At 45.0% G+C, this 22,117-nt stretch overlaps 1 protein-coding gene and 1 long non-coding RNA gene across 3 annotated transcripts in view; one reads left to right on the plus strand and one right to left on the minus strand.

Moving 5' to 3' along the window:
• LOC135373286 (mitochondrial sodium/calcium exchanger protein-like) overlaps nucleotides 1–17,145 on the minus strand; it is a 30,140-nt gene extending 12,995 nt beyond the window's left edge. Inside the window, exons 1-7 of one of the 2 annotated variants that reach the window (XM_064606515.1) lie at nucleotides 16,929–17,145; nucleotides 15,289–15,441; nucleotides 5,423–5,475; nucleotides 5,297–5,355; nucleotides 4,833–4,934; nucleotides 4,529–4,696; nucleotides 3,167–3,301 (exon numbers count right to left, since the gene is read on the minus strand). In XM_064606515.1, the coding sequence (XP_064462585.1) occupies nucleotides 3,167–3,301; nucleotides 4,529–4,696; nucleotides 4,833–4,934; nucleotides 5,297–5,355; nucleotides 5,423–5,475; nucleotides 15,289–15,441; nucleotides 16,929–16,967 (709 nt within the window). In that variant the 5' untranslated portion in view covers nucleotides 16,968–17,145. The remainder of the gene's footprint in view (nucleotides 1–3,166; nucleotides 3,302–4,528; nucleotides 4,697–4,832; nucleotides 4,935–5,296; nucleotides 5,356–5,422; nucleotides 5,476–15,288; nucleotides 15,442–16,928) is intronic. The other variant, XM_064606516.1, reaches the window with a different exon arrangement.
• On the plus strand, nucleotides 17,131–21,717 carry LOC135373287 (uncharacterized). The gene is made up of 3 exons (XR_010416401.1): nucleotides 17,131–17,519; nucleotides 19,346–19,527; nucleotides 20,792–21,717. It is a non-coding gene; the product is annotated as an uncharacterized LOC135373287 (long non-coding RNA).
• Nucleotides 21,718–22,117: the final 400 nt, after the last annotated feature.

The raw sequence follows: 22,117 nt of genomic DNA on the forward strand, positions 1-22,117 counted from the left end.
GTTGGAATTTCGCATGGATCAGAATTTTGCAGCCGGTGAAAATTGAAAGATTGGTCGAGTAGCTCAGCAACGCAGATTTGGCAGGGTGAGAGAGAAATATTGACTCGAATACTGATTACAGAAAACTTTTGCACATTTTACTGTTTCATCGATTAATTTTATAATACAAAATTCTTACACGAAGCGCAAATTCAGACTTTTTGCATTCACTTGTGCACACCAGGAGGGGAATGCCGCCACAGGATTTTGATTAATTAGAAGTTTATTAGTTCAGAGACGGGGAAAGTCAAAGGGACAATACGTTATTATCACCGAAAGTAATTCAATTTATCCCAAAGAGATTGCTTCGAAACCAAATTGTTCTCGTGAGTAATGGCAGCGGTTCGAAGAACTGCATTCGTCATCATTAATTTATCTGTTGCTGTTGTTTAATTCCGTGTTAGAGCCGCGAAGCAACTGTGGCTATGAGTGGCGTATAGACATGGACAGCAGGAAGAAGTAGGGGTTAGTATGCGCCCAGGGTCGACTTCTGGGGGACCTGTGCTAACATTAGTCCGGAAAGTTCGTCGGAAAACCCCTGGCAGCACGGACGGTGCGGGGATTCGTACCCGCGTCAAATCCCGGTATCGGCGTGGAAAGTGGTAGTCCTAACCACTATGCTACGGCTAGGCCAACATATATAATACAGACCTCAAAGCTTCGCGGTTTCCCCAGTTGGCCGCGTCAGGCAGTGGCGCTCGTTCCGTGGTCCAGATTGATGTGGATGTTGTTGGGAACGACCTATTTGTATGGTGGCCTGCGCCAAGTTTCAGATTTCCCGCCGCATCTCTCGTTTTGAAAAAAAGAAGTGATCTCTCAACTGTAATATAGATTAGTGCCACGATTGCATTCACGACTCGTCTGGAAGGAGGGATGTTAATATGACCGTGAGGTATGCGCGTGTGCGTGTCGCTTTATATGCGCCTCTCTTGTATTTAATATATATGTATTTTGATGAATGAATGATCGCGTACTGATGGGGCAATAGCCTGCATTTTCACGTGCCTTCTCAGTGGGAAGGAAGAACTGTCACCAACTTTTCTTACGTAATTTTGAGCCATTTCATTCAATTTATGTTCTTACATTGTGACAGAGCAGGAGGACAAATTATATGAAAATAATATTGCGAAGAATATGAACTGTGGGAGTTTCGACTGCCAAAAGCGGGCATCAGCAGTTTAATTGACACTTCAGAGCAAAACGTAGACAAATACTCATTTGTCCCTCTAAAATAAAACTATACTAACAGTGGTTATTTACAAATATGTACGACACATGCAGTCATATTTCTGAGCTATTTACATGAAGTAGTAGGTACTGCTTGCTACACGGTTGTTTGAAATCTCGATTTCATGATTCCACGGCATCCTTCGATCTCCCATAAAAGTGGCTACTTAAAACGAGTAATAAACACAAAGAATAAATTCTGATGTACCTGTTTGTTACTTGTTTTGAAAGCCCATTTTTGTGAGGGACCGAAGGACGCTGTGGAACCATGATATCCAGATTCCAGACAACCGTGTCGCAAGCAGTACCTGCTACTCCATGTCAATAGCTCAGAAATATGAATGTATGTGTCGTACGTATTTGCAAATAACCACTGTTAGTATAGCTTTGTTTTAGAGGGGCAAATGAGTATTTTTCTACGTTTTGCTCAGTAGTGCCAATTAAACTGCTGATGCACGCTTTTGGCAGTCGAAACTCCCACAGTTCATATTCTTCGCAATATTATTTTCGTATAATTTGTCCTCCTGTTCTGTCACAGTGTAAGAATAATATAAATTCAATGAAATGGCTCAAAATTACTTCAATAAAGTCGGTGCCAATTTTTCCTCCTCACTGAGAAGGCACGTCTACGTGCAGGCTATTGCCCCATCAATACGCGATGATTTATTCATCAAAATCATCAAAATACATATATATTAAAGACAAGAGAGAAGTCTATAAAGCGACACGCACACGCGCATACCTCACGATCATGTAACACCCCTCCTTCCAGAAATCACTTCTTTTTTCAAAACGAGAGATGCGGCGGGCAATCCGTAACCTGGCGCAAGCCACCATACAAATAGGTCGTTCCCAACAACGCCGACATCAATCTGGGCCACGGAACGAGCGCCACTGCCTGCACACGCGGCCAACTGGGGAAACCGCGAAGCTTTGAGGCCTGTATTATATATGTTGGCCTAGGCTACGGGAGTTGGTACATTCTACATTTGTTGATGATTTCGAAATAAAACGACCTTCTGATGAATCCTAAAGGGTTCAGTGTAAATTGTTTCAACTAATAAAGGAGTTACGGTGGATTCGGATTAAATACCCAAGCTGAAGGAAAATACACGACATTATTCTGTGATATAGAGAGTTCCGCTGATTAAGCACTTAGACGTACTTGAAAAAAAAATCGTTTTATGCGAGATGTTTTGGTACCAAATGTGTATCTCAAGTGCAGGACATGATGACGCACAATCAGCAGGGAGAGAAGACTCGGCCTATTCTAGAACTACAAGCTTGTTAAAGCGAGACTATTACTAGCACAGTGCTAATGCTGCTCTGCTGAGCCACCCACCATAACAACCCTTCAGCAGTCCAGCAGAAAATTAACACTGTGTTTTTCTGCTCGCAATGAAATGACTTCATTTGTCCGCCTCTCTTACTTTGTTTACGCCTCTCTCCTCCAAACACACTTACACACGGCAAGAAACGTGACATCACGTTCAAACATAAGATAACAGTAGTGGCATGAGAATCAAGTTTTCATTGATTCTTTTCAGGGCTATGTTCTTGAAGGCTGTTTCTAGGATTATTGTAATTTTTCGTCGACAGAATGACACTATCAGAAAGTTTGCAATTCAAATCGCATAGTATTGAGTAATTTGTAAATGTAAAACCCGGACAACATGCAAAGTAACGCAGCCAGAGCTTACAACTCTAGACCGCAAGCTAGGAAGGAAATAGTGGGTCCTCTGTCGACTGTATGATGAACCAGAAACACCGATGCCATCTGCTAGCAGTAGGTCCCTCTGGAAGGACTGGTAATCCAACGGCACCAGCTGCCAAGAGCGTAGCGGCGGGTTTCTGCGCCTCATACAGCCGTCAGTCTTTTCTACAGCCACCAATCACGTGCCTTTCTCCAGCTTCTCCGCTTTGCAGTCAGTACGTTTCTCGTTATCGTCTTTCTTTTGATTGTTGAGGAACCTTTGGTAGACGAAGCCGCTGACGACAACGAGCACGATGTAAGCGGAGTACAAGCAGATGAAACCTAGCAAAGAAACAAGACGAGTTCAGATCATTCAAAATTTTACCCTTATTTTCATACCGCGAGTCCTGTGCGATATTTATGTCACTGCATGGGAAAGTTGAAACCAAACTGTCCTAAAAGGCTTCATGAAACATGTACACACACGGCCTTGTACATCCAGTTGAGGTTTTACGTACGAACAATGGGAGGCGAACAAGATATCGTCATGACGCTGCGTTGATCAAGTGACGTTTATTTTACTCATATTGGTATGCCATTTTCTGTTGATACTGCTTTGTGCAAGAGGAACACCGCTCTATTACAATTTGTTTTCTGCTCGGTTGTCCCGAATTGCCTATCGACATTCGTGCGTCCAACACACGGTGTAAGATAAAGATATCTTTAGGATCTTAAAGATCTTTATCTTACACCGTGGTCCAACACAGGGAACAATTTGTCTATATCGATATCACTCTACTCCATACATCTGCAATGGCGACATTTCGCCCATGCCATTTTTACAGTGTTGCTCACTCTCAGAGCAGCGTTTACTCTGGTGTGATCCCTGCTTGTGCAAACTGTATGGGCTGAGGGGCAATCCGTTTTGTATGGAATAATAAACAACCGGAAGCTACTGTTTTGTCCGATGGCACGTATCTGAAGATCGCAAAGTCTCACTCATCAAAGCTTTGCCGGTAAACGTGCAAAAGTAACCAACTTGTCACTTTCGGCTTCGGGATTACGTAAACATAAGTATGCATATCTTCTCGCGTGAAACCGAACTCGAGGCAACCCGGAATATTCGCAACATACTTTTTCTCGTGTCTGCCACGATGCAGCGCAAGATCCCGAAGTCTTATCGCTACAGTGGAAACAGTTTCAACAAAATCCATGAAAATAACGGGGAACATATTCATATACTTTGCACCTTAAAGTGATACAGAATCATGGGAATCGTGCGAGAGTTTTAGTTTTCGCTTGAATCTGCCGGATGAATGAAAGGGCCTCTGTGCGAATTTGCTATCCTGAAGTGCGATTTTCAAGTGAAGCAGGGGATTTGGATAAGCAGGGTGTGACTTTAAGCGCATCAATCCATGCGTTCACCAAGCGTTCACTTTACTTGCACATTTATATTAATATCAGTTTGCGATCTACAGTCAGTGTTGGTGGTGCTTTCTGTTTCAAAAACAGAAACAACATCGCTTCGAGTGCTGCTTTCGAATTCAGCAGAAAATTATGAGAACTTACCAACGGCGGTCGTCAGTGAAATAGAGCCCATGTAGAAGGAGTAGAACGTCCACGATGCAGCTGTGGTGTAGAAGAAACAGTCCCTCAAGAAAGGTCTCCCGGCCATCTTGAATGGTTGCGTCAAAAATATGGAACCGGCAACTACGGTAGTCACAAAAATTCCACCGCCTGCACGAACCAGTTTAGGTGTACTTTTAGATATCGTGTTGTTCCCAAGACGTCATTAAAAAGAAATACAACGAATTACATTGATCAAGTGAAATTCCATATAATGAGGAACAACAGGTTGTAGTGTTTGTCTTACCGATGAGTCCTCCGATGACCATTTCGTAGGATCCCTGTTTGATACCGGCAAGGGAGGAAAATATGTCAGGCGATCCGTTGCCAAAAGCAAGTAGAGTGACGCCATGTTGAAATGTTAAGGAGCATTCAGCTTGTTATGAACGAAACATTTACATTCTAATGTTTGTTGGTTTTAGACACTTTGAGCTATTTAACTTCACAAATCAGTCACATCGAATTCATTGTAATTGTTTTCGAACTCATGATCGTACATGCGTGTCATGTGTCATAAAGTTATTATGCAATTAATACATTTCGCCGCTATCAAGTAGAGTTGCTTCGATGATGATCCTGCAGATCAAGTATCACGTATCATTTCTGCTTTTGCATTCGGGTTATCTGCACATATGTGTAGTAACAGGGGAAAAATTTTTACTGATGCTGCATATCGAATTGCTTTGAGCAAATGACAATCAGAAGAGGATACTGCTACGTTTTGAGACATGCGTAGGGTCTTCGAGATCACGAACAGTGCAGGCGTTAAACTGAAAAGAGTAAGAAATAGGCAGTTAACTCAACATTCTGAACAATATTGAAAAAAAAAATACTTACAAATCTCCAGACGTTACGCCTAGCGCGACGAACAGCAGTAATAGCCACACCACCTACAATAAAGTCTGCATTAAGAATTCATCCACCTGAACAAATACTACTCTGATGCGGAGCTTTGAGTAGGAATAACGAACGATAGCACTAACGACATTCCTCCATTTATTTCGTGCGGGCCACTGCGTAATGCACTCCGATACACGTTCTTGCAAATTTATAGTAACGTTATCAAACCTGCATGCATCCGATCACTAATTCCTGCAGTATCTGCTGCAAACTAGCAGAAAACAATATTTAGAACGTGAATAAGAGGCAAAACGCAGGCTAACTGGTTATTCATGATGAAAATGATTAACCCCGGTCCCGACACAAGGAACACAGAGACGATGTGTCTCGATGTGCATCGAGAATGTGTTTGTGATGGTCCTTGTCTCAGGGTTAATAATTTTCACCAAAGATGTAGAACGTTTAAACTAAGCAGAAAAATATATAGACGAATGAATAAGAATAATGTAGAGGAATGAACAGGACCTGTCGTATGTTGGTATGAACAAAACAGCGTTGTTTGAAATAGTTCCATTTGCACTAACTTGCACGCCGTAAGCAAATGGGGTAAGGAGAGCGAAACGTGACATTTTTTGCTTGATGCATGCCATTTCAGAAACTTACGGCTCGATGAACTTGCCACTTCAGGAAGGAAACCTTTCTGTACCTGCTCGCTTCATTTGACGTGATAACTATAGGTGGATGTGTTTGAAGGTGGGGAAAAAAGTCATCTGATGCATATGTGGTGTAGACTCGCAAAAAAGGCGCGAATTTCTCTAGTTATTTTCCTCGTCATGAATGCAGCGGCTGTTTACGAGTCTACACTCTAAATCCTGTGACGGACATGTGCCAGTTAAAAAAGTTCCCTCAGAAAGTGCAGTCGGTACACAGCCGTAACCGTCTGGAAGCAGCCGTAACGGTTATCAAATAGCAAGCACAGCGATCCTCATCGCCAAATTTCAGCAGGTACAAGGCCGTCACGTTGGTATGAAACGGCTTTGTGCCCGCTGAATAATATGTGTGTCTCCTGAACCTTGTACTCGTGTGCCTGTTGAATAATGCGTGTGCCGGCTGAATACGCGTGCCTTCGTTGGAGCGTACTACGTTGTTCCGCGCTCCGCCGGTGAGGAGTGACACGGCACAACGTATTCTCCCGCAGTACGTTCTTTCCCGCTTCCCGCTTTCTTGACGCTGTCTGCGTTGCAACCTCGCCTTTGAGAAGGATAACACCTTGCTTTTTAAGTACAGGTCTCATGTTTGGTTAAGGTAAGCCAACCTAGCTGCGATGCATCGTACGACGCCTGCGTTTTACTCGTGTTTAACAATCGAAGTACATTCTGTTGCAGGCGGTGGACGCATTGCAAATGGCGGCAGAAGAGGATCGGCTGCATCGGTGAAGCGACGATGTACATTACAGGCGAGGTTAATTGTATTCTTTCGTTATAGGTGACCGTGGGACTGTATCCCTTGCGACGAGGTGAGTTACAAAATGGGGTGCTATTCCAGCATTAACGTTGGAACAATACCAGCGTGATATTCACTTCGGTTTCTTTACAGGCTGTTTCCTGTCTCAACGGTCACACATACGCGTGAAAGATTGCAACTGCTTTTCACATGGAATTGGTGTCTGTTGCCAATTGTTGGACAATTGTTCCTCGGCCATTTCGTTTGAGGAACCGTCGTGTTCGACTAAGGGTCTTCATTGAGCTTTCAGTACCAGCCTGTTCGAAGTTTCGAGGATTGTGTGTTCGGCGTTTGGAGGACTGCCTGGTGCATCGGATCATCGGATGGGTTGTGTGTCCGTGCAACGTGTGCTCCATATGTGTGTGTTGGGATTAGTGAACCGTGTATGCTTTCCATTCGGCAAATGATGATGTACTGGATGCAATTTAAAGGTATGTGCAAGCCAATAAAATTTGGTATTTCATGTTCGATGTACTTGGAGCATTTTCTTCCTTGCTTTTTCTTTTTTGCGAAGCGTGGAGGTAATTTTTCTGTTAGGGAACTCGAGAGGCGCAATGTGTTTCGCGTATTAGTGGGTACACGTAACCCTTCGATACGTCCGGTACACTGTGGCTCCTGGCGTCAGCAGGGATGTCGTACCAGTTGCTTCAGGGGGCACATGGCACCTGCAGCTTTCGCAGGCACCGCGTGACCCTTGAAGTCATGTGGCACATTTAAAAAAAAAATGTTCCAGTTGATCAGACGGCACCTATCCGTCACTGGGGTTAGAGTGTACTATGTCAAACTAAGTTCGCAATCTCTTCGTGTATTTAGCTATCTAGATTTGTACAAAACATAGGCTCCCTAGCTTTGCTGGTTTTGAAGACGAAAAAAATATTTACGGTAAAGTGGGCACGATGAGATTCAAATTTACAATTGAACGACATTTTTATTAGCACTTCTGTTTGAAAAAAAATATATAGAAGCGTTCTTAGGGGTCTCAGGCTTCCGACCTGTGAGTATTAAAGCCGTAGACTTCGTCTAACACACACACACACAATGCATTGATGTTTAAACGTCGCAATCGTCTGAACTTACCCGACCCTCGGGGCACAATGTGACAACCTAAAGAATGGAACGTATGCGTTCGCAATGGAAGCAAACTAAATGAAGTTCATAATCCACACTGCAATATTGATGCGCCCGCATTCTGTCCTTTGTAAATGAGACACTGCCAGTCTATGGTGACGCACGAGGCTCATACTTAGCTTTGCAAACTCTGTCAGCTTCTCGTATGCTCAAAACATCCCAGACAATGAGCGAAAAAGAAATACTTGAAGCAGCTTAAAGGAGCAGTCTAGAGGCCCACAACTTTATTTCTGTTCTTGGTCAGTATAGAATGTTCGGCGGTCGAAAACAGTTTTCCCACAATTAGTGCAACCGTATCGAAATTGGGACGCCTGCAATAGCTCCCCGAACATCCCGTGCGTGAAACACCCTCCTTCGCCTTCACGATAGGCACGTGATGAGCGCCACCACGCGCGTCACTATGTGACGCGAGTGGAAAGGACGCTCCTCATTGGAGCTGGGATCACATGATCGAGGTGAGCAACATCGCGCAGGCCGGAGCGTCTGCTACCGCTTCTGAGACGCCATGCGTTCTCCGGCTACGTGATGTCCGAAACGGAGGATTTGAAGGCTGTGCACGACACAACCACGATTTTTTGGGACAGCAGACAACACGGGAACAACGAGTGGTGCCGCCCGAAAATAACTGCGCTTGTACAGCGAAAACCCCGTGCTTACCGATAGTGTGCAGCCTGTCCGACAGTTTTCACCGCGCAGTTGGTTCAGTGGCTAACAGGTGGCGCCACAATACTGCCGCCATCGCTTGCTTTCTGCTACTGTGAATTGTGAGATTGCACAGAAGCCACGGCTATATTACTCTTGTGATCGTAATCTTATTTTCTCAGGCTGCAGCCCGAAAATAACTGCGCTTGTACAGCGAAAACCCCGTGCTTACCGACAGTGTGCAGCCTGTCCGACAGTTTTCACCGCGCAGTTGGTTCAGTGGCTAACAGGTGGCGCCACAATACCGCCGCCATCGCTTGCTTTGTGCTACTGTGAATTGTGAGATTGCACAGAAGCCACGGCTATATTACTCTTGCGATCGTAATCTTATTTTCTCAGGCTGCATATATGCTTTGTTTTTCTTAGAAAACGTGATATAAATCATATAAAGAATAGAAGTCAACAGAAACAGCTCGCAATGTTCGTAGCAGACGGTTTTTCCTACGAACGAATGAGGGGCTCTCTTCCACCAACGTCACAGTAGAGTGGGTGTGGTTTGCAGTTGGAGCACTCCGGCCTGTCACTGCGGCAGAGATTTTCTAAATTAATTGCACCGTGGTGAAACAACTTCGGACAGAAATATTTTGTGGGAATGCTTTTCACATAGTGCTTTACAAGATGACTGCAGTTTTTGGCCATGTTGGATAACACTTTAATGCTCCTTTAATGGCTGGCTGATGCGGTTCCGAATAAAACAGTGTCACGTTACGCCCGGTGCATGTGCTCACCTAAATATTGTTTCTCCTCAAAAACAGGAAACAAGCAGTGCCTATGTCTTGTACAAATCTTGTTAGATAGATTAACACATAGAGTGCTCACGCACATTAGCATGGTAGTCTCTACACGGCCGCTGCACTCAAGAAAAGTTACAAAAAGAGTAACTTGGCACAGTGCCAAACGCGTACCAGTGCAACAGCATTTCAGCAGTGGAAGGGCGGTCCCTACGCTGCGGTTGCACATAATTTGCGTGCAATGCAAACCCGGCCATATATTCCCCCGTGAAGAAGCACATGTTTCGCGTGCAAACGCGTTCACCTCTTCTTAATATCACCGAACCCGAATATTTCCAGCTCACCTCAAAAGAACCCCAGGTGGTCCAAATTATCTGCAGTCCTACCTTGCGGCACGTGGAACATGTCGCGACATTGCGCAGACAAACCTTACGTATAACATCACCGTACCATTACCATTACTGTACTCTTCGGTGCGCGTTTCGGAGCATCTGGCGAAGTGTAATGGTAGCATGCTTTGTCGCAGATGACTTTACACCTTCATTCAAGAGAAACTTCATGACAATTCGCTGTTCGATGTGCGCGCTCACCTCGTTGTCGGCCATCTTGTCCAGCACGTGTTCTGTTTTGCACAAACTTTGAACCACCACGTGGTGAACGCGGAGGCCGGTCGCGTGTGAAAATGACGGAAAAGAAGTAGCGCGAGCCATTTGTACAGTCGGGAGACAGAAAGTCCCGGTTTGATTTGAACACCCCTCATATATATGTATATATACCAGAGCGCCCTATCACGTGTACAGCTTTTCTCTCCCATCTGTGTTCCCCTTGTTAACAACAGCCTAGTATTGTTCCCCTCAGTCGTGTTGAAGACGACGCTGTCGTCGAAACGTTGACTCCTTTATGTAATGCCAATTTCCCCATAGTCTAATATGCGTGTGTGTGTGTGTGTGTGTTTACAGTTTGACCGTGCACTCCCAGCCGAGTACAGCTGTTTCGTCCTACTTGGGACTCGTCAGCACGGCGTAGGGAAGTGACACGGTCTCGGCTACTTTCCCTTTGTATATGTACTTGCTAGCTCGCACTGCGGCCTCCACAGGTGGCGCCGTCACCGTGTAACATTGACGTCTCGCCGAGACGCACTGTTAGTGTCGAACGAAGACCATGTCACTTCCCTACGCCGGGCTGACGAGTCCCAAGTAGGACGAAACAGCTGTACTCGGCTGGGAGTGCGCGGTGAAACTGTAAACATATGCTCAACGTGCAGCTACAGAGCCTGGGATACTTTCCCTTTGTATACGTACTCGCTAGCTCGCACTGCGGCCTCCACAGGTGGCGCCGTCACCGTGGAACATTGACGTCTCGCCGAGACGCACTGTTAGTGCCGACCTAAGACCGTGTCAGTTCCCTACGCCGGGCTGACGAGTCCCAAGTAGGACGAAACAGCTGTACTCGGATGGGAGTGCACGGTCAAACTGTAAACATATGCTCAACGTGCAGCTACAGTCTCGGCTACTTTCCCTTTGTACAGGGTGTTACCCTATAAAAGTCTACCCGCGCCGGCATGCCGTGCTCGCCAATTACTCAATGCAGGCGGTACAATGTGTTGCCTACGTATAAAACTCATAAGGACATTTCATCATGGTAAATATCGAAGTGACTGAGCACCGTAACGCAAAGTTATAGCGCAAAACGTGTGGTTCCCGGAGTCAAAACAGCCAAGATGGCGCCTCTCAGTTAGCAGACGACATCCCGTTTGGGTGTCGTCTGCTGAGTATGCGTCGGCATTTTTCGTTCCTCACGTTGCTTAGTTCTGAGCAAAATACGACAGTTACACGAAAGCAAAATGAAAACTGCAGTTCCATCCGGCTGGCAGGATATGCGACACGTTGTCGTGTGGGGAGCAGCATGTCAAGTGCTCTTCTCAACGCCGCCATCTTGTTTGTTTTGACTATGGGAATTGCACGTTTTGAGTTATAACTTCGTGCTGCGGCACTCAATCACTTTGAAATTTACCAAGATTAATTGTCCTTTTGAGCTTTATATAAAGATCGCACAATGTGCCACCTGCATTGAGTAATTGGCGAATACGGCATGGCGGCACGGGTAGACTTTTATAGGGTAACACCCTGTATATATATACGTTTGTAAGTCAAACGTCGCCATCGCAGTACTGGACAGCTGTTTCGGCCTTGTTGGGCCATCATCAGCAGTACGCAGGCAGGCAACGTTTGAGCGGATGGCGTCAGAAGGTCACGTGGCACGTGGTGCCTCCCGTCAGGGTGTCCTAAGACACCTCTGAAAGCCCAGTGCAAAGCCAGTCAAGTGTATAAGGGAAAAGAAAATTAGCAAGAGCTCTTTGGCTGCACGTGTAGCATATGATTGTAAGTCAAACGTCGCCATGCCTGTACTGGACAGCTGTTTCGGCCTTGTTGGGTCATCATCAGCAGTACGCAGGCAGGCAACGTTTGAGCGAATGGCGTCAGAAGGTCACGTGGTACGTCATGCCTCCCGTCAGGGTGTCCTAAGACACATCTGAAAGCCCAGTGCAAAGCCAGTCAAGTGTATAAGGGAAAAGAAATTTTCTTTTTCTAAAATTTCTAATTTTTCAAGTTTTTTCTAATTTTTCTAAATTTCTAATTTAAAATTTCTAATTTTCTTTTCCTTATTCACGTGACTGGCTTTGCACTGGGCTTTCAGATGTGCCTTAGGACACCCTGACGGGAGGGATCACGTGCCATGTGACCTTCTGACGCCATCCGCTCAAACGTTGCCTGCCTGCGTACTGCTGATGATGGCCCAACAAGGCCGAAACGGCTGTCCAGTACTTGCATGGCGACGTTTGACTTACAGACATATGCTACACGTGCAGGCAAAGAGCTCTTGCTAATTTTCTTTTCTCTTATACACTTGACTGGATTTGCACTGGGCTTTCAGAGGTGTCTTTGGACACCCTGACGGGAGGCATCACGTGCCACGTGACCTTCTGGCGCCATCCGCTCAAACGTTGCCTGCCTGCGTACTGCTGATGATGGCCCAACAAGGCCGAAACAGCTGTCCAGTACTTGCATGGCGACATTTGACTTACAAACATATGCTACACGTGCAGCCAAAGAGCTCTTGCTAATTTTCTTTTCTCTTATATATATAGATATAGTTTATTCGAGACATCAAATGTACCGGCTTGTTCGGTTTGAGATGGAACCAGCCTAGAAATAACTTGTATGGTTCATTTTGGTAGGTTGTCGCATTTTGCTCTGAGGGTGGGGACAAGATCTGAAGATTGTGACTTTGTGAGTTTTGAATTTCGGAGTATATTTTTGTGCCATACTCAGTCTACTGCTTTCACAATTCTACGTCGGAAACTTGAGACACCAAACCACGGCTGCTATGACATTTGTTTTCTCGTATAGAAGCACAAATTATAATGACCTTCAATTGCAAATTTGTGACTCCTATTGGCCCATATTACCCTACTTTTATTCCCTGTTTACAGTGAATAGAGACAAGCACCATGCAGCATGTCCTGATAAACCAACAAAGACGACGTGTTTATGCAAGACCGACATCCTGTCGATGTGGCTATCTCACTGATAAGCCTAGAAGCTCCCTGTGAAACGACAAACCAATATTTGCAGAAGCTATCTTGGGTGCGTTTCTACATCGCGTCTTACGTCAATCATCTCTCGAAAATGCCTTGCGAGCCACTAGACACGACCCTTTTCTGAAGGAGCAAGAAGAGTATGCCGCGCATAAGGATTGCACGACAGAAGGCATATTACATTACTAGTGCTCGCTTCTTCGAGGTTGCAGCAAGGCTTCGTAAGCGGATCATTTGCAAGATCTGACCATTCTAGGGGAGATGAAGTAACGGCTCTGCTAAAATTGCTGTACAGGCTGAAGGTAGCGTTCTCGCTGTGTGTTTTTGTTTTCGGGGGGGGGGGGGGGGGTAATAGTAATATAATGCTGCGGGAAAGAAAATAATAACAGGAGCCACGCAATTCTATTTGTATTGAACATGTGTGAGATCGGTCAGTTCTAACTAAACGTGCCAGTGCCACTGAAAACCGAATCAACAAATCGCTTAAACAATTTATCGGTTAAACAATCGGTTTTTTGGGTGGCATGTACGTGAAAGATCTTCAGTTTACGCTTTACTTGTCCCCTTAAAGTACTTGAGCACCACACACAGAACAGGGCATGTTTAGAACGCTTGGGGAATGAGTTGCATAAAGAAGGGCATATAGAGGAAATAAAGCTATCGATAAGAAGGAACAATAGTGGGTGGATTTTTCCTTCGGGGGACACCTCCACGAGACCTTGTAAACTGGGCATACTGGTACACAAGCGGACCTCTTCGTTTGTGTCTTTAGTAAAAAAATGGAAAGAGTAAGAAAAAGCAAATATCTTTCAAGGACACGTCTAGTATATTTGTTTTGTTTTTGTGTCTGCTAGTTCTGTCCAGCCGCCTTGTTTAGCGTATGTTATTCTTATCAAGTTTGGCGTATTTTGTGGACGTCATAGGGGAGGTTCTGAATTTAGTGAAAGGCTTTAACCTCAGAACCCTCGCACGAACCAATTTTACCACGTGCTCGCCGGCATTGCTCATCTACGTGCGTGCTACGGAAAGTCAGAGAGTACTAATATTAACAACGTTAATAGTATTAATATCTATTTCAAGATGTCTGCGATTGACGAGAAAACCACGGCTGATAGGAGTGTCAGATGTTATGGGATTTCCTTGCACAGGGTATGGCGTCATTAGCTGGCATTTTCTCAGCTGTGCAAGGATAAGATTCATGTATCCCTGTGAACCATTTGCACAACTTATAATGTTTTGTATGGTCTAATACCGACGACAGAAACTGGGTGCGTGAACTTCAGAGTATTTGCAAGTCCACGCTTATGTGGATCTGTGGAACTGTTTCTTCAGTACTCGAAGAGAAGCGTTTGCTTTCGAGGCCGAAGTAGTTTATCACTCTACATCCATACTAGGCAGGTGCTATTGTTTGCCCGAATCAATGCATTATTGTTAATGAATTATTTTTTTTATTATGAAGATAAGGATTTCCGAGCGAATTATCTCATTTGTGAAGCGAATCTCCTCGTCAACAACCGTGTATTCTCTTCGCCACAAAATCTCGAGAAAGGTTTCGTTGCTGCTGGGAACATGTGTACGAAATATATTCATCCAAAACTGCGCAGATTTTATTCACATGAACTTCTTAGAAAGCGATCTATGTCACCACAATGGGTTGCTCAGCATTGTTTCTGTTGTTCTGCCTATGTTTTGGAAGAAAACAACACTTTCTACAATAGGTTCGTTTCTGTCCCGCTGAAACCGTCACCACAATGGTCGTGTCAACATGTTGTATAAGTGGTTGCGGCAACAGATGATGCCACGACAGAAGCGACAGGTACCCCCAGCGTCCTTCTATTTTACTCAAAAAACAACGACGCTGACCCAAACCGCCACTGCCGCAAGATGACGTCACGGCATCCTCCTCCGCACCAGGCAACGAGTAGGGACTAGGGAGTATGGGAGGGAACTCGCGTGTTTGTCGCATTTCGGCTTCATCTTGCTATTGTCATCAAAAACGCGTTAGTTACTCGGATAAAATGAAGACCAAGGCTGTGTTAGGTATCGAGTGAGGTGTTTTGTGTTCACCTATTCGTCTTTTTTGTCGGGTTGTTGCAAGTCTCTCTTTAAATGAAGAATTTCTCCGTGAGAGGAAACGTTTTCTACTGCGTGGTCTACGTGTTCGACGAGTAAGGCAGGTAAGATGCTGGAGAAAAACTCACACTGAGTCCAACTGTGTAGGTTACGTTCTCTGGTCCCAACATGCAGTACATGAGCTCCAGGTAGTTGACGTAACCCATATTAGGTTGACAGGATGGTACCATGCGCACAAACTCGCATTTGTCAGTCAGGTTCCAGTTCGTCACGTCGCGGCACTGAAATGTTCAACATAATCCTTCTACTTACTTATTTTTTTCAGTTAGAGCAACCAAAGTCAATAATGTCAGAAGCTGCTGATTCGCGTAATGGTCTAAGAACAGCAGACTGTCAAAACTTCACTGTGTTTGTCACTGATGAGGATGCAGAACCTTCACTGGTTGCCTGCGAACGCTTTTCCGAGGCGAGACATTAAGGCACGCAGCTGATGTTGAAGGCTAGCGTGCTTATTGAACAACACTGCCATGCTCAGTATTCCGATGTGCTACCTTCACCGGCTTTTCACTTTGATATTCCGCATAAACTGCTCCATAACTAGCGGCAACGCTAAGCAGTAGCCACATTTGATCCAACCACCTTGCCCATTTTATGTTTTCCTTTCACATCACGTCACTTGAATGGTCTGGTCTTCCTTTTTTAGGGACCACTATCAAATTCGTATATCCTCAGATTTTATGAATCAGAAATCACGCATAGAGGCATACGAAATACCATAGGTGGCCTCATAATGCAACAGCGCTGGCCATGTAATGGGGCCAGCCCGTCACTTGACCGACGCAGTTACTGTGTGGTAGTTGATGCCGAACAAGTTAGGGGCTCATATCGCAGAATGCATCATCCACGAAATGAATGTTAATGTGACCACGCGTGGCAAAATAAGTAAATAAAAATATATCACAAATATTTTGAATCCAGCCCTGCTATGCTACTTGTTCAAATGCTATGTTAGTCCAACCATTGTTATTTTGCGTAGCAGGGCGTTTCTTTCCGATATGGTCTGCTTAAAGGGAGCAATTAGATTTTGCCCAAAATTTCCCTCCAATGATAATAACGAAATCAACTTGACATGTCTCTGGGGTAGACAGTAGCCGTTAGGAAATTACCAGAAGACACATGTGGAGTGTTCTCAGGATATTGCGCAACAACTTGCACAGCCTTACTTCCTTGTTACGGGTAACGCTGCCATCAAAGTAAAGAATCGAAACGGTAGTTTAGCTTCTAAACGGATGTTCATACAACTGCTACATAGTTCTATGGCACGGCACACACACTCGTGAACGATCGCCAAAATGTTTCATTTCAACTCTACTGGGTAGGGACACTCTGAAGCCAAAGGCAACATACCCAGTTCAATTAATCGTTTATGTCTATAGGCTACAACTAGCAAAGTTCCACAGTACAACTGGAATTTCATACATTCTATGTCAAGTGAAACTTCAGAAAAAGGACATTTTCACGCGATCACACACAATTTTTTATAAGGACGTGCTATTGGTGGGATGTAGCGTATCCTCTTCATGCTGCGTATCTACGCTCGATGTGCTCGATATATCCTACGTCGTCATGGGGCAACCGCCTCAGGCTGGCTTTTTGTGGTCACAATGCACCCAGCACATTTGTGTTGGCTGCTGACTGTACTATGATATGGCAACAATATGCTACGTGAAAGAAATTAACGGTAAGTCAATTGCAGGCTTTCACTTACGGGCGTAGCCATAAGCTGGAGCGGATCTGTGGGCACCATTCTGGAGAATTGTAGACTCTAAGCTTTGGTCTCAAAGCACAGGACACTTGCGAAAACTGGTCTGGTCGATACGGAACTGTATAGAACTTGAGTCCAAGTAATCGTGGATGCATGGGTTGGAGGCAACACCAGTTGTGAGTACGAACCCCGGTCTTACCCTCCTTTATGTATCTAAAGGGACAAGTGGCGGTCAGGTGACCCGTGGGACTTTGCCCTCGCTCTTATTTTTCTGTGTCTCGCAATGAAGTATTACGGAGCGGTAGTTAAGGTGTCTCGGTGACGGCTGGATTTTATCAAGTATGAATGGCCAGAAGAGTCTCTGTTATCGCGTGTGACAAACAATGTAGGGGAGACTGCACTATCTTGTCTCAACATGTCTATCTATACAACGTCACTTGGACGTGCTATTGTTTTTTTACACAAGCGTGAACGTAATAAAACAATTCATCGCAGCTGCGCAAGGCAGGGAGAGAGATTGTCTCATGCTAGACGTTTCAAACATTCATTAAAGGGGTTGTGAAACCGTTCTTACACTTATGGAGGAATAACTTGGTAAGCATTGATCTATATATGTTAAACATGTGCATCAAACCGCTTTTTTTAGATCCCGCGTTACAAAGCTATTGCACTCCGCAAGTCGCGCTCAACTCGTCACCTCCTCGCCCGTTTCTGGAGTGACGTCTTACCGTGGAGAAGTTTCTTGGTTTCCATGACTACGCACGCGGTTGTTAAAGAAGCCGGTCAGCGCTGAAGGGCCTTCGTTATGGTGACCTTCAGTTACTTGGGGCAAGCTTGCAAATCTATAACGTCACTTCCGGCCTGTCCGCCGACGCCTGTCAACGGTGTTTGCCGGCGACGTCGGCGGTGGCTGGAAAATGTCGCTGCTTTAAAAAGCCAGCAGTTAAAAAGGCGTTCAAATGAGGAATGTGGGACATTGCGTGTCGAATCCATGGGCTACAACGTATTAAAGGGAGCCACACATTTAGCGGGTTGCATGTGGCTTCTCAACCCCTAATAGTATTGTAATTTCGGGGGTTAACCACGAGAAACGAAAAACAATTCTTTAGAATTGCATGCAAAATTATGTATAGTAAAGGATATAAAATGGACGATGCGACGAAAGCAAACAAAGAGTTGGTGGATAATTAACCACGCAGGCCGCTATGCACGTATATCGCAACATGCACACCGAAAGCTCCTACAGATAATTCAGCGTGACCAAGCTGCTATCCTAAATCAAACTGACCATTGTGCTCCCCTCTTTTGGCCGTGTCGTGAGCACATTTTTTTCCTTGGTCGTCTCATTCTCACATTTGAATTAAACGAATATGATCAGCCATACACGTTTGCACAAATTTATACTTTTTGTATAAAAGGCTTGTTTTGGTGCGCATACCTTTGAGATATAAACCAGGTACCCTAAATAAGGTACAGTCATTTTATAGCTCCCTAAAGGAATATGGTTTGCGCCTAATGGGTATTAACACCTACCACAGCATATTTTGAAAACCTTGCAAGTATAAATAAGGGTTACGAGCAAGATTACATTTATTTCAGCGCCAATGAAAGAGTGGTACCAGTCAACTTTGCTACAAATTAAAGAAAAACAAACAAACAAAGAGAACAAGAAAAACAGGGTGTCCATTTTAATCCTTTACAGAAATTTTAGGAAAAAGGCGATCAGAACAGCGCAGATGTCATTTTTGCAATTGAGTTATACTGCTAGCCAGACGTTCCCTCCAAGAAAGTGTGTATCTACAAGATGACTACTTACCTAATGGTGTCGGGCAAAAGCAAGAGAGCAGAATGAGACACCACCCTCGTTGAAGTCCGTTCTCCATCTAACAAATCCTGAAACACGCACGCGCGTTAAAATACCCATCACTGAATTTTGACATGCAAATGAGCCGAAACCGAAACCGCGGCGACCGAAACGCAGGGAGCACAGGGCTTATCTCACGCCAGTTTTGGAGCGATGGAGATGATTGGAGTAGGTGCGGATCTGCTCGTCAGATAAACCGCTTTCCGGCATAGACAAGCATCCGCGGCTTTCCGCGTAGCTTTCTCGGTTTTGGTTCATTTCCATACCGAAATTCAGCGATGGATATTTCACGGCACGCGCTCTTTTCTGGATTTTACAAAGATGGAATGATTTTCAGCGACAATTGTCTCCCACTATGCTATCTCGCTTTTGCCCCAAATTTCCTAATTAAAGAAAAAGGGTACGGTTTCCAAGTAGCAGCCTCGTCATGTAATCCAATGACCGCAGTAAAAGCGTCCCAAGGCGACCTCCCTTTTTATGAAAATTTATTGCAGCTAAAAAGAAAGAAGATATAGTCTGTGATAGACGAGCTGCAGTTTCATTTTGTCTCTTTAAGGCATTGCCTGGTCCATCGGGTAGCGACGTGACGTTGTCCACTGCTCAGGTTAAGGATCCAGTCATACAGTTTTCGGAGGGCCGTCTTCATCCATCAGAGACGAGCCAAAAAAATCAGATCGGTGACCAGTTGTGTCACAGACTGCACACATGCAGTTTCCTCCCACCGCACGATACCACGAGGTAGGTGATCAGTTTTATATCATATGTATCGCAACGATGTGGCAGGCTGCATTCAAAGAACAACAACTATACTACAACATAATGAGTGGGGAGTCCCATCGCCAGCAGCAATACTCTACCCCATTGCTGGTGGAGATGCGGGGAATCAAATAATGTGCCCCTTCACAATAAGGATCCAAGTCCTATGATATCCAGAAAGGTGAAGAGAGCTTTGAGGGCAGAGCGTTGATGGGCTGGATGTGGCCAGAGACCGAGCAATTTTGTGAGAGAGAGGGTGCGAGAGTCTAGCTCGTTAAGGGATCAGGAGAGCACAGCTCGGGAAGGTTGGTAATGTGGGCAATGGAGAAGAATGCGCTCTAGATGTTCTACAGCCCCGCAGTGACGGCAGTGGGGAGAGTCAACTTGCCTCAAATGGTAAGCCACTGTGCTGTGAAAGCTACATCGAGGCGCATTCGATGAAGTAATGCGGCATCTTGACGAGAGATGCGTCGAAGCATGCGGAAACCGAGCGCTGGATCAACTCTGCTCAACATGGCTGGAGAGAGAATGTCGGCGGTCCATTGACGGGTAGCCAGAGGAGTCACGAAGCGTCGAACTACGGACCGACGGATCTCCTCTCAGCAGCGTAATATGCGTGCCTCTCCGAGACGAGAGAGCTGCTTCTGCGGCGCTGTCGCCGTGCTCATTGCCTCCGACACCGCAATGGGCTGACACTGTTCCCTGCTTCGTAGACAAGTTTGTAAGCCATTAACACATCCATAACCAACGGTGCGGATGAGCCTCGGATGCCAAAATTCTTATTTGCTTGCAGCGCAGATGTTAAAGGAGCTATGGAATTTTCCGAACCCCCATATTTTTTTTTTGCTTGAAACTCTTCTTCCTGCCGAGAAATTAATATGCCAGAAATTTTTCCGGGCGAAATCGCTCCACTCTGTGAGAAGCGCTCTCTTGAAGTGTCTCTTCCGCATTCCTCCTCTCCCGCGCGCATTCTCCTGCAGATCGGGTAAGTATACGCCTCGCTTTTTGGCCCCCGTTACGTCATCGGTGTTGCGTAATGTCAAGTAATGCTGGCCCGTCGTGGCTGCGTTGGCGCCTTCTGGTGGTACCTGCAAGGTCACAAGGTCTCTGGTCGCGTCTGAGGGCTCAAGTTTCCCTTCGTTCATTGAGGGCGTTCGGATAACACGCGAAATGAACAGCTTTTTGTATGTGAATCGTTTGCTAGACCTGCGCTGGCAGGTATGACATGTGAGCTGTACTTTTTCAGTGAATGAAATCGTCTTCTGCAAGGCGGCTGTTCACAACAAGGAACCCAAGCACCCATCTACGTGGCTATGAGGTTTTTGCTGACGCGTTACGTGGATCTCTAGCGATTCACCGCAACGTTGTACTGGTTGTATCGCCGTCACCAGCGGAAAGTGTCTGGTGGTTGCTCGGAGTCGCAGTTATATTTGCGTGTTGTCATTGTGACAACAAGTGGGTTGTGAAGTGCGACTGTGATATTTGGAACATGTCCCAATTTGTTGCTCGATTTGTTTGCACGAATTGTCGTAAAAGACCGGGTGGTCTAATGTTTTGTTTTACTTTGTTTATGCTTTGTTTCAACCCGTGTTCTTCGTCATCATTACTATTATTATTCAAATGAACTTTGAGCCTTCAAGAGATTCTGATTTACTCTGCATTGCTTGGTCTACAGACGGAACGGGGTGGCTGTATTTCCTTCCTTTCCTAAGGACTTGTTGTTTGCCTAAGAATATGTTTCACGCACATATTCAGGTTTTATGTGGTATTCATTGTCGAGCTCGTCGTAAATGTGACCATTTAGCATTAACACCCACAATTGCAGTTGAGTTTCTGTAGAAACTCAACTGCAGCGTATTCTGTAAGAGAATTCTGCACATCTAATACATATCTGATAACTGTTTGTTGTTTAACACATTTATTGTTCAACCAGGTTTCCAATACCGTGCAATACATCAATAACCCCGAGACTGAGGGACACAATCAATTCCATCCACACAGCAGTTCGCCTGCGTCATTTTCACATTATATTATTGTGTTACATAAGCCTGAATTCACGAGTTGAGGTAACTGAAAAGAAGAAGCCCCTGTAGTGACGTAGTATGCCCTATAGTTTGCAATTACAAAAACGACACGCAATTGGTACTATATCAAATAAACTGATTTTTTGTCTTCTGGCTGAAATCTGCTTTCTTCGTGAAAGAACTATTCCATTTACCACCTGGACAGAGTCATCAGCTGTGCAGGCTCCACCGAGGGTGTAGGCAAACTTATATGTGCGTCAAGGATGAGGGCACTAAGCTCAAACAGCTGAAATGTCGACATTTAGCTCAAATAGTACGATGACTAAAATATATAAGACCTAACATCTACATATAGACATCATATGCTACACATCCATAATTTTTATGCATATGCAAATACAAGATGCATTCTATTATACACTGTCACACAACTCATCTAACAACTGTATTGGCACCAGTGTTACCAGCAAATAAGGGCTGAAGTAGCTGCACAGGCTTTACAGGATGCCTAGAATAAGTTGCACTGGTTGAACACAGCAGTACACCAC

Source organism: Ornithodoros turicata, unplaced genomic scaffold (genome assembly GCF_037126465.1).
Source record: "Ornithodoros turicata isolate Travis unplaced genomic scaffold, ASM3712646v1 Chromosome23, whole genome shotgun sequence".
NCBI lineage: Eukaryota > Metazoa > Arthropoda > Arachnida > Ixodida > Argasidae > Ornithodoros > Ornithodoros turicata.